Source organism: Enhydra lutris, unplaced genomic scaffold, assembly GCF_002288905.1.
Source record: "Enhydra lutris kenyoni isolate GAN:26980312 unplaced genomic scaffold, ASM228890v2 scaffoldscaffold29, whole genome shotgun sequence".
NCBI classification, from domain to species: Eukaryota; Metazoa; Chordata; class Mammalia; order Carnivora; family Mustelidae; genus Enhydra; species Enhydra lutris.
The window spans coordinates 21,180,369-21,196,778 of NW_019154113.1; the positions used below are offsets into that span (position 1 = coordinate 21,180,369).

General features: G+C 61.2%; 1 protein-coding gene across 3 annotated transcripts in view; it reads right to left on the minus strand.

Annotated features, from left to right (window-relative positions):
• Window positions 1-16,410, minus strand: part of LOC111152634 (cell migration inducing hyaluronan binding protein) — a 127,130-nt gene that overhangs the window by 50,431 nt on the left and 60,289 nt on the right. For 2 of the 3 annotated variants that reach the window (XM_022511170.1, XM_022511169.1), the window contains 5 exons: window positions 8,892-9,168; window positions 6,231-6,345; window positions 2,135-2,275; window positions 1,529-1,667; window positions 651-887 (listed from right to left, as the gene is read on the minus strand). In XM_022511170.1, the coding sequence (XP_022366878.1) occupies window positions 651-887; window positions 1,529-1,667; window positions 2,135-2,275; window positions 6,231-6,345; window positions 8,892-8,984 (725 nt within the window). In that variant the 5' untranslated portion in view covers window positions 8,985-9,168. The remainder of the gene's footprint in view (window positions 1-650; window positions 888-1,528; window positions 1,668-2,134; window positions 2,276-6,230; window positions 6,346-8,891; window positions 9,169-16,410) is intronic. The other variant, XM_022511171.1, reaches the window with a different exon arrangement.

Consider the following 16,410-nt stretch of genomic DNA (forward strand, 5'->3'; position numbering starts at 1 on the left):
AATGGATTCCCCTGAACCCCAGTGTTTTCCTCTGTACAAGACGGAACCTACTCCTAGGGGTCATGAAGGTAAATCACAGATGGCCAGTAAAGTGGTTCACACGATGTTTTGGACACAGTCCAGTGATCGTGCACCTGTCCCTGCCAAAAACCCCGACGTCACTGGACCACGCTGCCATAGATCTGCACCCTCACCCTCTGCTGGCCCTTCTCCTCTTCCAGACCATCATGCTCCCCTCACCACTGGCCCTTTGCACTTGCTGCTTGCCATCTTGAACACTCTCTCCCTGACTCATCTTTGCCCTGCAGTTCTCAGCTCAAATGTTGCTTCTCTACACTGGTCTTCCCTGACCCACGGATGCAAACCAGGCGTCCCTAGTTACCTTCTGCCATTTCCTTGTGTCGTTCCCCCTAATCAGCACGATCTGCAATGATGCAGTGTCTACGTGTGTGCCCGCCTCATCGTTCCTGTTAATTCAGCTTCGGTAGCCAAATGCCCGGGGCGGGAGAGACGTGTCTCCTCCCTCTGGGGACTTCTGTCCGATTGGCTCACTGCTGTGTCCCAGCACCCAGAGGCACATCTGGCCGGGGCACGTGCTCCAGGACTGTCAGGAATGAAGGGCTACATGCTTACGTGAGGGCAGACCTTACCGGTCCGAATGGATGACCGTTGCCGATTTGGGGTCGATGACGTGAACAATGACTCCACGGTGACCCCAGCTCCTTTCAAAAAAATAGCCTCCTTCCTCCATGCCGCCTGGGCGAAGGGTCTTGTTCAGAAATGTCCAAGAGAGCTTTTTCTGTCCGTGTAACTCCAGCGTGCCTCCTGGGCCCACCCCAATGTACTTGAGGCCAAAGTAAGGGTCGGGCTGAACTCCTTCGTCGGCCCTACAAGAGAAACAGCTCCCCGGAGTCAGCCGACTGTCTGTTGCTCCACCGGACACTGAGCCCAGAGGGGACCACGCTGCTCCCGCCACGGCCACCAGAGAACCAGACACACGTGGTGGCTGCCTGAGGCCAGCAGACAGCGTCACCCACATCGTCCTAACCAGACCCAAACAAGGCCAGAAGGCCGAGCGAAAACACTCATCACTAGTTCACATTCCCAGCGCTAGGAGTTTTCTATGCTGGCTCATCTGGCCGCATACTACAGACCCTCAAATACTCTTGGCTTCCGCTCCTGAGAACCTCAACTGTTTGAGGAGGGACCACAGCCAGAGGCCAACACAGAGGTTTTCCTTCCCTTGTCCATCGTAACGGACTGAATCAGCTTTCCCGGAGGCTCCCGGAGCCACAGGATCGAAGGACTGCGGGGACTCTTGTAACTCACAAAACAAACCCCTAGTGAACCGGTCCGTCTCTCCCCGGTCACTGCCGTCTGTCATGCTCGTGGCTGCCTCGGGCCGTCTATAAGGATAATCCCCCCCTGGCACGGGAGACTTGTCATCCTGCTGCCTTCTTCCCTCTGGAAAGCCTCCTCCCCTGCCAGGGCCGAGAGTAGCACTTGGTCCCTGGAGGCCGGTGCCCACCTTCCGTAGAGAACGATGCTGAAGTTGCCCTGGTAGGGGCAGAGGGCGCTCCCAGCATGCAGCTCCCCGCCGTCGTCTATCAGGACGTGCCGGGCCCGCAGAACAATGGGCTCCTCGTGGTCTTTGATGACTAGCTTTCCTGAGGACAGGGGAACGGGACGGGGTTTGAGAAGGCTGGCGTTCGCGGTGGGGTCACGGCAGAGGCAAGGGCGGACCCGCCAAGCCCTCCTCGTCCAGGAGGACAAGAAGGCCCGTCTGTCCAGCTCTCCCACGCCTGCCGGGCCCCCAGGTGGCTCCGCGTGTGGACGCCGCCCGCTGGCTTGCGGTCCCGGCTGTGCGCACGGCCGTCAACAAGGAGCAAGCATCGGGAGGCGTGATGTGCGGGAACGCTCCCAGCCCCAACGAGAACGTCCCTCCATAAACGCTTCTGTCACTGAGGCTGCACCTGGGACACACTGCTCCCAGGGACCCAGAGCCAGGGGCCTCTCAAGCCACAGGGAGCTCCGGCCTGAACCCGGAGCACAGGACCTTGGTTCCGCCCGTCAGAGCTGTGGCAGCCTGCACCGGCCTGCTGGGCCACGCGGCGGTGGTCGGGGGCCAGCTTACCTCCCTGGGAGACGTGGATGGAGTTCACCGTGGCGGACACAGCAAGCAGCAGGGCCCTGCCCCGCCCGACGTGCACATAGTGGTCCGGGTTGTGGCCGGGGTTCCAGGGCTGCAGCTCAGGGCTCTGGTCGGGGCACACGGCTGTCGAGGACAGAGAGGCGTCACGGCCTCCATTCCCACCCTGGGGTGCCAGGGGGTGCTCCCTCACCGTGCCCTGCCCCCCTCTACTAGCATATGAGGCCTCGAGAACGAGGACACCCCCGACATAGGTGCCAGGAGCCCTGGGGTCTCAGTTCCCCCCACGTTGGTGAACCAGCCACGTCCTTCCTTGGGGGTCATCTCCCCGTTCACAAAAGGGACGGTAGACGGGGTGACTCCTGAAGATATTCCAGGGCCCAGAGCTAGGGGGTGATCTGCCCGCAGTGCTTGTCATCCAAGACATTATTCCCCCTGGAAAGCGGTGCTCTGAGGTGCACACGGCCCCTCTCCTCCCGCATGAGAATCTGACTCTTGGTAAAATTTCCAGCTCTGTTCCTCTGGAAACCCGAGAAGGAGGGCATCATACAAACACCGTGTCACCAAGGACTTCGCTCCAGCGAGGGGGAGGGGCACCCCATTAGCAATGGCGTCTAAGCGGGGAGGTACGGTGCATGACTGTTTCTCTCCCGGGGGGGGGGGAGGTCGTGCCGTAGGCTCCCCTGAGAGCAGCGGCCCTCGTAATGGGGCACGTGTCCCGCGGGAACCCCTACGTCCCGCCCGCGGAGTTGCCGGAAGAGACTGCCATTGTTTCTTTTAAAAGAACATAATTTGGAAACAAAGCGGTCGATGTTTAACGGTAGGTTGTTTACAGACCACCAAGCTTTGCAAAACAAACATTACCGGATGGAAGCGGGAGAGAGAGACGGGCCGAGGCTCCCGGCCAGGGCACCTCCCGCACCTGTCCCGCCACCGCCTCGGGTCCTCTCCCCCGAGGAGCCACACGGGGTGGCTTCTGGAAAGCTCTGTGGAGAGCGGCCAGGACCGTTCTCGTGCCAGAGAAACCCCCGGTGCGGCTCTGGCCCCGCACCCTCCAGAGGGAGCCTGACGCTGGCGGCCTGTGGTGGCCTCGTGAGTCAGACGTTCAGCTGAGCTTGGAGGCCCCGGGGCGGGGGTGGGGAAGGGCCCCCCCCACCCCGCTCCCCCGCTCCAGTGGAAGCAGCAGGAGGAGCCTCGTCTCCATCTGGCCGGCTGGGCGCGACTCCAGCAGCGGACGGCGGGCGCAGGAGGGCACGGAACCGCCTCGGACGCGGGGAGGCTCTCCCCACAGCCGGGAGCAACCCGGAGGCAACGCGGTGGATGAAACAAAAACGAGAAGGGCTCGTCGCAGAGAACGAGCCCGGATGCCTTCCTCCCCTCTGTCCCTCGAGAACCATAGAGCAGGGGAACCGCTCCATTTAAGGGCCCCGGGTGGGGGTGGGGAGTGAGGGGTCAGGCAGACCCGCCGCAGGGCCAAGGTTGCAGGTGAAGGCCCAGTCCCCGGCGCAGGCTGAGAGGACGGGCGCGACCTCCAGCCCAGGCTCCGAGGAAGGACGCCAGATGCCTCATGTCTCCGGAGCCACATGGGTGCAGAGAAGAGCGTCCATGATGCAGAGGCGTGACCCCAGGAGGGACCCCTGCGATCCCCGGCATGTCAGGTCAAAGCGTCCTGTACTTTTGTTCTGTTAACTCTGGGATGACAGCATCTACCCCGTATTTACTTATCTCAAGAGAACTGGAAGGGAGGTGTCCTTTATCTTCCCTCAACAGCCCAGACACAGACCCCCAAACCCACAGCATCTCGTCGTCTTTGTCCCTCTGAAGGCAGCAACCCCCGGTCCCTCCTCTGCCACGCACAGGGTGGGCCCTCAGTGCAGGGGGGGCCCTCGGTGCGGGGCGGCCCTCGGGGCGGGCTGGCTGAGCTGTAGCCCCACCCAACCCTCCCCAGCCCCACAGCAGCCCCCCTTTGCCCGCCAGCTGCCTCCCTGTCAGCGCGAACCCGGGCTCTGGCTGTCTCTCATGGAGGAGAGAATTTCACACGGTTTGGAAAGCGGCTCTTCCAGCTGTTGGAAGCCCCAAGGGACTCGAGTCATGGCAACACACTGAGAACCAGAGTCCTTGCTCGGCAGTGGACTTCCCGGAGCCTGTGGGCTGGGCTGCTGGTGGGCCCGATGCTTTAGCATCCGGCAGCCCTGGGGCATACGTGTCGGGGACTCTGGTGCCTCCCTGGCCCCAAGAGGCTTCTGAGGGTCATGTCTGTCCCTGGGTCTGTCTTCAGGTGGGTCAAGTGCTTACTGGCTCCCAGCCAAGGACGATGCCCTCCACCTAGTTTTGGACTCTGCTTCCAAGGAGGGGACACACAGCAGTGCAGGGGACCCCTGAGGCCCACTGACAACCGAGTGGTCCTGGCAGGGAGCCACAGGCATCCCAGCTTCTGGGACAAAGCCCCAGGGTCTCGCCACCCACATCTCCCAGGACCAGCTCGGCTGCCCCTTCACGCTCCAGGCACAAGCATGGAGTCCGACGTCACAACTGGCTTTGGAAGAGGGCAGGCCGACCCCAAAGGCTCTTCTGTCATCAGGAGACCATGCCCCCGTGCACTAGCAGTGCTGACCCCACAGGAGAAGCTCGGCGGTCACAAGCCGGGCTCTTTCATTAGAGCTGGTTATTTGCATGGCGTAAAGGTCAGTTTCAGCGGGTTTTCGTCTGTGGGGACCAGCCAGGGGCTGGACATGGTCGGAGCCTGGGCTGGAACATCTGCAGGGCAGCCAGCCTTCCCAGGAGGGCTGCAGAAGCAGGCAGTGGGTGGAGAGTGAGTGTGCAAGTCCGGGGCACTCGGGGCACAGATGGAGAGATGGCAGATAGGACCAGGGACCAGGAGAACCAGAGCCTGGCCTCCTTCCCAGCTGTCTGTGACCAGACTGAAGAGAGACCCAGGCTGTGGCAGAAAAGTCCCGGCGAGACCTCCCTACGGCCCTGAGTGGGGTGATCTTAAAACAGACCCCGGAGCCCCACTCCTGGCCTAGCGCCCATGCACCTTGACGTTCACAAAGAATAAATGAATGAATTCAGGCCACGCTGCCCACGATCTCACCAAGTGTTAACACACGGCCTGCCTGCCCCGTCCCCTCTGGACCTACAAGATTCCGCGAGAATCACACCAAGGGAATTCCACTCGTGACGACGGGAGATTACGTCCTACCCTCCGCGGCCCGAGAACAACAAAACAGAATAAAACCCCCTCATCTTTGCTGCAGAAAAGCAGCCGGTAGGAGCCACGGCGACAGAGTGAGCCACGAGGGTGAAGGTACCATTGCTAACAACCCTCGTTCGAAACGGACACGTGGTCCCCAGCGCTCCCCCAAGTCTGTGTCCCTGATGGCCGTTTCCTATTGTCCCCGCAGACCTGCCCTGAGCTTCTGCCTGTTTGCTCAAAATCATTCCAGGAAAGAGTCGACACGGAGCTCAGAAAAGCAAACCTCGCGTGAGGCATTGCAGCCGACAAGACGCTTAGTGGTCCCCAGATTTTATGAGGGCAGAGCAAGGAGGGAGCTCTGGACGCAGGCGGAGCGGGCAGGCTTGTGCCCAGATGTGCGATTTTTTTCTCTGGACGGCCCCTGTCCCCCAAAGCAGTCTGTAACATTTGAATTGGTTGTCAACCCTCAACCAGAAGGGGATTTAACATAAAAATCTAGATTTCTGGCTCCTCTTAAAAATTCATGCGCTCCCGCAACGGGGCCCCACTTCCACATGGAGAGCAATTGGCTGACAGTGAGAAGTGGGTGTCCCCCTCGAGGAGCCTGAACTTGCCAGGTGACCACGGTCCCCGCCTGGCCAGCCCCAGTGTCTGGGTCCTGCGTCTGCCTCCCGGGGACGCTGTGCATGGAAGCCTGTGTCTGGTCCAGCCCCATCGTTTTATGGCTTACAACAGAGGCCCAGGATGGGACTGCCCGGGATGCGAGGTTAGCAGGGCCCAGCCAGAGCCCAGCCGCCCTGCCCCCGCCCTGGGGCTCCTTCTCCTGCCCCCAGCAGCCTCACCTCCCACTGAGGCACCGAGGTCCCACGCGCCGTGGCGGCTCACCTGCGGACATGGCCCCAGGGAAGCAGGCCAGGGCCAGCGAGCTGAGGGTCAGCATTGCCTCGAGGGAGAAGTCCTGTCTGCTGGCAGCTCCCATCCTGGCAGCGGCTCCCTGAAACTGAAGCACCACGAGTGAGACCTGGGACCTCAGCGGGCCGGAGTCCGCGGCCAGGGCGGGCACCGACAGACCCGGCCCCTGGCGCACACCTGGACAGGGCCCGCCGGGGCAGAGTCCTCCGCCGCCATGACTCAGGGCCGGGCAGACCGGGGCACGCAAGCCCCGTCCCCATCCCGCCCGGGGCCTGCAGCTCAAAGACTCGGCAATGGATGGAATTTCATCCTCGGTGCCTGTACTCCCGCCCCTCCAGGGTGAAGCTTTTTTCTTAAGGAGCAGAGAAAACCGAAAATATTCCCACGCAACACGAGCTGGAAACCAGATGCCACGAACGTGCTGTGTGAGCTCAGCTCTTTGGACAGACCTCTCTGGGCCTCAGTTTCTTAATTTGGCAGACGATGTTGTGGACTGGCTGAGTTCTAACCTTTGCTCCAGTTTTATGGGTCTACGTTTCTAAAATACATCTTGATAAAGTCTCGACAATAGGAAGTCTGTGTGTCACGCACCCTCTGTGTATCACCTATCCAAAGGAAGATGAGATGGCGAGAGATAATCGTCCCCCATTTGTTCCCTCCTTCCTTGGGAAACAAACCCCCGGCTTCTATCTGGGTGTATGGTCACCCAGTATAAAGGCCACCTTTCTGGGCTCTCTTATGTAAGTGGTACAACGGCCTTGGAATAAAGTTCTGGCCAACACCACCCCAGTATGGTGTATGAATTACAGGAAATGCCCTTAAGGGAAAACAAGAAGTCCTTCCTTCCTCCCTCTTGCTGGAGGGAATGTGGATGTGATGGCTGGATCTCCAGCAGCTATGTTGGGCTGCATAGTGGGAGCCATGCTGAAGATGGCAAAGCAAATGCAGAGAAACATCGAGGCCCTGAGCCTATGGAGAACAGAACAGCCCTAGGCTCAGACTTTATTTTTATGTGTGAGAGAACTAAATTTCTATTTTGTTAAAGTTCTATTTTACCAAAGCTGCTTATCTTTCTCCTTTCATTCACACAGACAGTGAATGTGGACTCTACACAGATAAACCCCAAGACAGGAACTTAAAAAGATGACAGATTCCCCTTTTAGAACAGAATGCATGCAGAAAACATGTTTGTCCCTCTGTGGCCACACAGATGGCTCAGACTGGGCTTGGGCGGATGGTGACCAGCTCCGGCTTCCCTGCCGGGGTCCCCGGGTCCTATCCCGGGCATGACAGCAGCTGTGCCCAGAGAGAAACATTTCTTCCCTCATGGAGAAAGGGGCCCAAATCCCTCTTGCCAGACACAGGCGCCTCCCCTGAACTAGCTCAGGGACAAATCTGACCATCCCTGGCCTGTGGGCTCCTGGTAAGTGTCTGGGGTGCTCCGGGGAAGCTGGGGAGTGCAGGAAGGTCGGAGCAGGGGCCCCCACGCTGGACCTGCCTCCTTCTGTGCAGGTGTGTTGGGAGGCGGGGAGGGAGAACCTGATACTCTCAGATTCAATGCTTGCGGTGTCCTCCCTGCCTGGCCCGGGCCTGGCCTGCGAGAACAACAGGCCCATTCTAGTCGCTTCGGCCGGCCGCTGAAGCCTGGCATCACGGCCTCTGGGAACGGTGCCTTTCCCATGGGCCCCAGAGCAAGAGTGTCTGCTTTCCTAGAAAGGAGGGGCTTCAGGGACAGGGAGGCGGCACTGCCCTCAGGGGAGAGCCAGAGCCCCACTCCCGAGTCTGGATCGGGTTAGGAAAACTAGAGAGAGCTGTTATCTGCAGATAACAGAGAAACCCCCCATCACCACGGGGTCCTCCGAGGGGTGTCCCAACTTCCAGACCGTAAGCTGGCAGCTCCACTGGCTAACGGAATACAACAGGCTCCCAGGGTGGTGGGGGCTGGAACGGGAGACGGTCTGGGTGCGGGCACCCATTCTGCCCCAGCTCCAGGGATCCCCCGTGAAAGCACTTCCTCGTGGGCCTCAGATTCCCACGCGGAGAGGCTGTCCGGGCATTCAGGGACCTGTGGCTCTGACAACCTCTGATTGCAACACAGGTTATTTCAGAGAACGAGGACACACACACACACACACACACGCACGCACACACACACAATCCCCTTCTGGGCACACACACACACACAATGCCACCTGGAGGGCGAAGGCTCTAAGCCTCTTTTCCCCAACATGCAGGAGGCTTCTGCCATGTCTGTGTCCGAGCCCAGGCAGACAGAGAGGCCTCCTGCCCAGAGAGGTGACGCCCACGTGGCCAGGGTGGGGGCAGGTCTCTCCCGGGAGAGGCTCCAGCGCCCGAGTCCAGAAAGCCCGAGGAACATTGTGTTGAAGCGAGTCCCCAGAGTCTCTTGGATTTCACTTGGGAGCTCTTCACCGGGGGAGGCCAGCGTGGTCTGTGGCTCGCTCCAAGATTTCTGGCAACGGAAGCTGAGATTCTGCTGGCAAGATATGGTCCTGACCTGGTTCCCAGCTGCTGGAGGCCCGGGAAGAGCACACACTGACCCACAGTGCTAGAAGTTTCCGCAGGACGCTGCGGGCCGGAGGCTGGCCGGCCGCAGCCTGATGGCCATGAGCTGACCTGATCCTTGAAAGGCGCCGGGGTAGCCTTCTGCAGAGCCAGCAAGGAGGAAGAGGGCGGACAGGCTATTTGGAACAACTCAGGATTCTCCATGACCAGCTCAGGGTTCCAGACCGGCGCCGTTCCTGCTGTCCGACGGTGGCCCAGGCCGTGTGCTCCCGATTCTCACAGGGACGAGAGACACTGCCTCTGTCCGCCCATCTGGACTTCACGTGCCCGGGGCCTGAATCTTGGTTCTTCCTGCAGGTGGTCGATCGTGGGGTCCGGGGCTTGGCACCTGCAGAGAGAGAGGGGAACAGAATGTTGTTGGAGCCTCTGGAGAGCCCCTGTGTCCCGGCTCAAACTGCCCCAGCACAGCAGCACACTGGCCCCAGGGTGCGAGAGACCCTGTGCCAGCGCAGCCGCAGAAGCCGGACCCCTTGGAGAGTGTCCTGGACGCCGGCCCAGGAGTGGGGGAGAGGGTCGGAGAGGGTCTATTCCAGCTCGGAGGCGGGGTGTGACGTGGGACCTACGGGATGATCCGGCAGCCGGTCTCAGGAGGGAGAGAGCACAGGGACAGCGTCTCCCCATCAAACCTGGCCTGAGGCAAGGCTAGTGTCACCCAAACCTGGACAAGGCTGGGCCCGGCCACTGGCAGGACGCTGTGGTCCAGAGGCCTCAATCCTGGCCACATGGCTGATACCTGGAAAATCATCTGAACACCTGGGGCTCCCTTTCATGGTAAAATCTGAGCTAATACATCCTAAATTCCAAGGTCACTGTGGGATCAAGCGAGATGCCTGACCCGAGGCCAGCACCTCCCCCCGCCTGGTTATGCTCTCTGGAAGGCCAGCCTGTGCCCCTGTTCGTGGAGGGCCCCCGTGGGGCTGGTGCAGGCCAGACCACCCACACAGGCTCAACTTAGAACCTTTTCTGGAACAAGAACCTGCAGGCCCATGCCAGTGGCCACCAGAATTGATGCAAACAGAGCCGAGAGCTCTCCTTCCCGCCAGGCAGAAAGTGACTCATTAAAACACAGCCTCTGACCCAGCAGGTCTGGGGTGGGGAGTGATTCTGCCTTTCTAACCCGTTCCCGGGGGAGGCTGGTACTGCCAGGCCGTGGGCCAAGACACAAGGATCTGCCCATTTTACAGAGGGGAACTGAGGCACAGGGAGCCGGAGCCCATGCCTGCGCTCGTCAGGAGCAGTAGATGGAAATCCAAACCAGCATCCAAGAGGAGAATTTCTGTCCGACTCGAACTTAGGGGACATGTGTCACTCTCCCGCCTCCCTACTTGGGGAGGGGCGGTGGGTGGAGGGAGACGGGGCCCATCTGTTCCTGCCCCCGTCTCAATCGAGGCATCACTTCAAGTCTTCGTTTGGGTAGTAAACACAGGCCTCAGACGCCCTTGACACACCCACGGAGGCTAAAAATTCCTTCTCCGAACAGAACACCTGCTTGGATACGGGGAGTCCCCTCTGGGAAGCCACCAGCACGCGGAGCCACGGAGGGAGACGCTGCGGTTCCGCCGGGGGAGACGAACGCACACCGTGGGTTTGTACGGGGTCTGCGCCTCCTTGACTTAAATGCCGTCTCTCCCCCGTCCACCTCCCACCTTCGGAAACCTGTCTTTGCTCTGACTCCGTCTCTACCCCTGTGAGTCTCCCTGGACCTCGGCCTTGATCAGCGGCTTCTCCCCCTGCACCAGGGCTTGCTGATCAAACCTTCCTTCACGCTTCTCTCTTTCCGTCCTCGGGACTTACTGAACGATTCCCCTGGAAACTCGGGCCGCAGGCTCCCCGGGGGTCAGCCCACTTTGCTGCTCCTGCACAGCAGCCGCCCGGCGACACGGGACCGGGAGTGCCTTGCCCATCGCTAAGACACCGGGTGTGCGCGAGCAGAAACTGGACACATGCAAGCAAACTGATAATTTTCGTAACTGTAACTCTTCTCAAAAGTCTTTTAAGCCATTCCCTCAACGGAGGAAGGAAAAGATCATCTGTCCTCTTGGAGTTGCTTCTCTCCGCCCACGCCACCCCAGGATCATAAAAGAGAGGGGCTATCCCATTGCTGATGCGGTGCTTCTCCCGAGTCACAAGCTCAAGGCCGGCGCGAGCCGACGGCAGGCTGCAGCGAGAAAGGCCCCTGCTAAGGCCAGCGCTCTCGGGGAGAGGGGGACTGAGTACTCTAAAACGTGACCCAGGTGTCCCTGTGTCCCTATTCCTAGTCCCCAGGCATCACATGCCCAGCATCTGCAAGTTCCCCTCGTCCCGTGGAAAGCGCGGGCCTTGTAGGGCTCCCCCTTCCCTCCAAGTCCATCTGGGGGTCCTTGTGGGCACCCGCACACATGCAGGCATCACCCTGTCACTGTTCATGGGGCCACTGCCCCTGCTGGTCTCCACCTCTGCCCTCGCCAACGGAGCCCTTCCCGCGGGAAGGAGAGCCTGCCCCCTGGTGACCCGCCCACAGGAGCCCCCTCCACGCCTCGGCCTCACTGTGGAAGCCACCTGTCTCATCCGCAGAGAGACAGGGGCCAGGCTCTGTCACCTGTCCCCCATCCAGGGCACACGAGGGCGTCTCCCAGGACAGGATTCCTCTCGCAGGAACCTCCCTGCCCGCCCGGCATCTGGGCGTCGGTCTGGTCTGCCCAGCTCATCCCGTGGCTCTCTAAGTCGGTGGCTCTCATGTGGAAGGGAGGCTTGGGCCCCTCCCCACCCCGCCCCAGACTTCTCAGCCTCCTTATACATCGGTGGGGACAAGCCGTGTGTGGGACGGGAGCTGCCCCCTGACTTTGAGGACCAGCCGATGTGGGTCCCACCTCGGGCTTGGCTGGGCATCATCTGTAAAAGGGACAGATGCTCTGCTGGCCGCCCTCCAGCCCCCCAGGGCAGGGCGAGCCTGAGCTGGGGTGGGGGAGGCTGCCCGGCCACGGGGCTCTCATCCCTAGCACCCCGCCCTGGCTGTCAGAGCCCCGGGTCCCCTCAGGGCCGGCAGCTCAGAGGTCAGCCAATGCCCAGAGCAGCCCGATCCCACAGATCGGGACCTCAAAGGCAAGCAACTCCCAAGACCCTTGAGTCAGGGCTTAGAACCTTTCCCGTGCGACCACCAGGCTACACACCTTCCCGGCCGGTTGTGTGTCCTCCCCCGGATGGCTGAGGGGTTTCGGCAATAAACACTTCATCAAGTGTGTTTTTTAACCGAAAATACCAGCATCAGCAATTGGCCACACATGTCTCTGGGCCCACGGTTAGGCCATGTGTGCCGACTTGTTTCCGAGGTTCCAGTGAGATTTCTGCAAAACGTCCCCTGCCTTCTCCTGGTCACCTCCGGCCCGGGAGGCGCCTGCTTTACCCCTCCGAGGGCCCCGTGATGGCCCGCAGAGCCTTCCTCCACGCCCAGGGGGCCCTGCCTGATGGGGGCGGGACAGCTCACTCCCACAGGGAGCTCTATTTCAAAGAGCTCCCACATCAGTGCGAAATGCAAAGGGCCAGCAGGTGCCAAGGAGCGTCAGGGGTGAGGTAGGGCAGGGGGCAGGGGCTGAGGCACCTTCGGGGCAGGGGTTTGGACTTTATCCCAAGGGCTCCCGGCAGGCAGGCGGGAGGGGCTGCAAGCAGAGCCCGCCACCCACGTGTCCTCCAGGAAGATGCCGCCGGCAGGGCTGGACCCGAGGAGGGGCGAGGGGTGGAGGGTGTGCCGCTGGAGGACTCCACCGCCAGAGTTGAATTAATTCAGCACACATTTACCAAACGCCTACTGCACGACAGCTCAGGAGAAGACCTGCCCAGGGTCGGTTGCGAGGTCACAGTCCGGGGGGCGCGGGTGCCCAGGGAGGGGGCAGTGGGCAGAGGAAGAACGCGGAGCACTTACACACGGTGTGCGTGTGTCTGACGGTGTTCAGGGCACTGGAGAAAGTCAGGCAGGACCGCGGGGAAGGAGCCGCTCCCGTGCACGGGGAGGTCACAGACACACTCACTGAGAAGGGGACATTCGAGCAGGACTTGAAGGTGGGGACAGGACAGGGGTGCAGTGGAGATAGGCAGGGGGAGCTTGGTGTGTCCTCGGAGCGAAAGGAGCGGGTGCTGGGGCAGAGACGAGGTCGGAGGACAGAGGGGACTGCACAGCAGGGGCGAGGAGAAGAGCCCAGGGGCTGTCCGGGGAGGGTCAGGTGGGAAGGAGAGAGGCACGGGGGGCACACGTCTGAGGCAGGACGCGCTACGGAAACGGTGCCCTCCATCACGGCGAGGCCCCGCTCAGCGCTCCATCAGTCGCGCGGTCGGGCACGTCTGGCTTCAAGGGAGCTGGCAGCAGAGGCGTGTTGCGGGGGTCCCGGCTCACACGGGCCGTGCGGCCAGCCCTGCGCCGTTCAGTCCGCGCGACGCCCTCCCCGCTGACCGCTCAGCCTCTTGCAGCGATGCTCCGGGCACCGTCTGCGGACTGCATCCACCCGACTTACAGCTCCTCCGGAGTCTGGCGGCCAGAAGGGAGGGACATGAGGCGACTGGGCCTGCCAAGGGCACACGGCACACGGCTGGGAAGGAAAGGTGTTCTCAGAGCCACAGAGCCCCGGAGAACGCGACCCGCCGTCGGAGCTGTGCTGGCTGTGGGTCCCTTGTGTGTGTTCACAGTGTTCCTGCACCGGGGCACTGCTGTCCTAACGTACCTCCTTCCAGATGGAGAGGAAGGAAGGGCAGCGGCAGAGAGATTTGCCCTCGAGGCCCTGAGAGCAGGAGGAGCGGGCAGCGGAGCTGGACTGTGTGTGCACGTGTGCGTGTGCAGATCACACCGCCACCCGCGGTTCTGAAGCTGCGGGCCTGGGGCACGACCTGATAACCCCCATTTGCACACACACAGCCTGATGCCTGGATGGCCAGGACCCGTGTCCGGACTCGGGACAGGCCCCCGCTGCCCTCCAGCATGTGGATGATGAACAGGACCTTCCTTCCAACTGGGAACAGGGACCTGTGGGGGCAGAAAATGCTCCTGTGGTCTGTTCCTTGGGGAGCCCTCTGTCCCTCACTCCCAGCTGCTATGGTTCAGGCGGGGCTGACCCACCGCCTCAGCGGCCAAGGCAGACATGGGACCCAGCCTGGCCAAGGAGTATATTCTGTTTCCTGGCTGCTGGGATCTGTTGGGGAATGGTCACACGACCCGAGACAAAGAAAGGGGACGCGGAACTACTGGGAAGCTAGTCCTCACCCACGGAAGCTGGGGAGCCTGGAGCTGCCCAGGGCCTCTGTCTCTGTGCTGAGAGCGCCTGCCCGAGAATGAGGCGTGCACAGAGGAAGGCAGAGCCTACAGATGGAGAGCAGCCATCCTCGAGCACCCAGATCCAGCATCCTCGAGCACCCAGATCCAGCTTTGCCTGAAGCTACTGCTCTCCCTGACCTTTTCAATCACATAAGCCAATAACGGCTCTTTTTCGTGTAAGCCAGTTTGAACTGTGCGTCAGACAGTTACCATGGAAACCATCCTGACTGAGAAGGATCCAGACGAGGAAGGCAAGAGGAAGGTCCATTTCTTACAAGTGTTTTTGCACTCGTAAAATATCCATTTTAATCAATGAGGCCTCCTCTTACTGTATTGGGAAAGAGACTTCCTTTCCCAGCTGTCCCATGTTCCTAAACATGCGTGTCCCTAGAAAAAGTAGTTCACATGAGAAAGAATCCAAGTCATCGCCACCACCATGGTCCGAGACCCGTTCCTATAGGAACCGGTAAGGACCGTCATTCCCTATCCCCACCATGAGCCCTCTGCTCGGGTCATGGCACATTTTAAGACCCTTCGAGGGCTGCCCTCCCTCCTGGGGGGAAGGCGGGTCTCCTCACCCAGCCCCACACGGCCTCGGGTCTTCACCCCTGCCACGTTGGCCCCGTGGTCCTGTCCTCTGGAGACGCCAGGCTTGTTTCTGCCCTGGGGCCTCTCACGGGCCGCCACGCCTGGGACGCTCGCCCTTGCCCCACCCGCCCGGTGTCAGCCTAATGCCTGGCTCTCGGAGGGGCTCCCCTGAACCCCTAGCACAGGAGGGGGTCCTCTCTCAGCGCCCAGGGGACTTTCTCCACTCGTCAGAGTTGATCGTCATGTATTTACTTGTGAGTTTGCTCGGCGGCCCCGAGCTTCCTGGGGAGGGGTGGCCGTTGGCCGGGCTGCTCAGAGGGTGGTCCGGGGACCGGCAGCAGCACAGCCCCTGGGAGCCTGTTGCAACGACAAGCCGAGGCCGAGGCCGCCGACTGGTGAACCGGCGATTCTTGGGCGCGCTGACCTCCCGGGGCCCTGTGACGCCTGCGGAGCTCCTCCATCCCCTCTGCCGCGGGCCCCTCCTCCGGGCCCCTCTTCCAGCAGCCGGTCTGCCAGCGCCCCCAACGGCAACCTGTAGGCCGCGACGCTCCCCACAAAGGAGCAGGCCGTGACAAGTTCCACCCCGAGCTGGGGCCCAGAGTGCTGACCTGAGATCCTGGCTCGGGCGAGCGGCCCCGGGAGCCCCTGGGGGCCGACACAGCACGAGGCCCGTGCGCAGGCACCTGCTGCGTCTGCGAGCGGGGCTGGAATGCAGTGAGCCAGGCCTGGCAGCCCTTCAGACGGCGCGGCCTCCCCCCGGGCTCCCATTCCCAGGCGCGCACAAACCCCGGAAGGGCAGAGACGAGCGTTTGCACAGCGCACAGACTCTCCCCGCTCCTCCCGCGGCCTGGCCGGACTGGGGTCGGGACACCGCGCTTCAGTCTGGTTCCAGGTTGGGCTGGAGCCCTCCTTTGATCTGCGGGGGCCCGTCTCCTCCGGCTTATTTATTTGCAGAAACCACGGCTGGTTTCCTGAGACTTCAAACACACCTACAGGAAGCGACGCCGGGTGGGGCCCAGCCGTGGCCGCTGGACAGCCCCATGGGCCCCTGCACTCCTGCGGGTAGGTGTGACTCGCGGCCTGGGGCGATGAACAAAAAGCCCGTGATCTTAGAGAGAAAATGGACTCTGATAACCGGCCGGGGAGGGGCCCCTAGACACGGAGGATCCTGGGAGACCTCGGGGGAGGCTCCTCTGGCCTCTGCTTTCTCTCTGTGAAGGAGACCCAGGGCCACACATACGTCAAGGCTGACTCACGAGTAGGTCCCGCTCCGGGCCTGGGACCGAGAGGCGGGAGCATGGTGGCCCCTGCTCAGAGAAGCTCGCCGACCGGCCCTGAGCTCCAGGGACCCCTGCTTCACCACTAGGGAACCCCAGGCCTCCACAGGATGCCACTCCCCCTACTACACCCCCACATTTATCAGAATGTTTTCCAAACATAGAGCACGTTGCAAGAAGTCTGCCACGACCTCCAGCATACCCACGACCCAGAGGCTACCGGTAATATTTTGCGGTATTTACCGTACCACGTAACTACGCATCCGTCCGTCCATCCCTCTGTCCGTCCAACCAGAAAGCAACCTCGGGTTTTGGATGCATTTCAAAGCACCAGCACACTCTCCCGCAAACACTTCAGTGCACCTGTTACTAACCAGAGTTCAAGATTCACTGAAATTTGTAAAATCTTTTTGAGATTCATTTATTT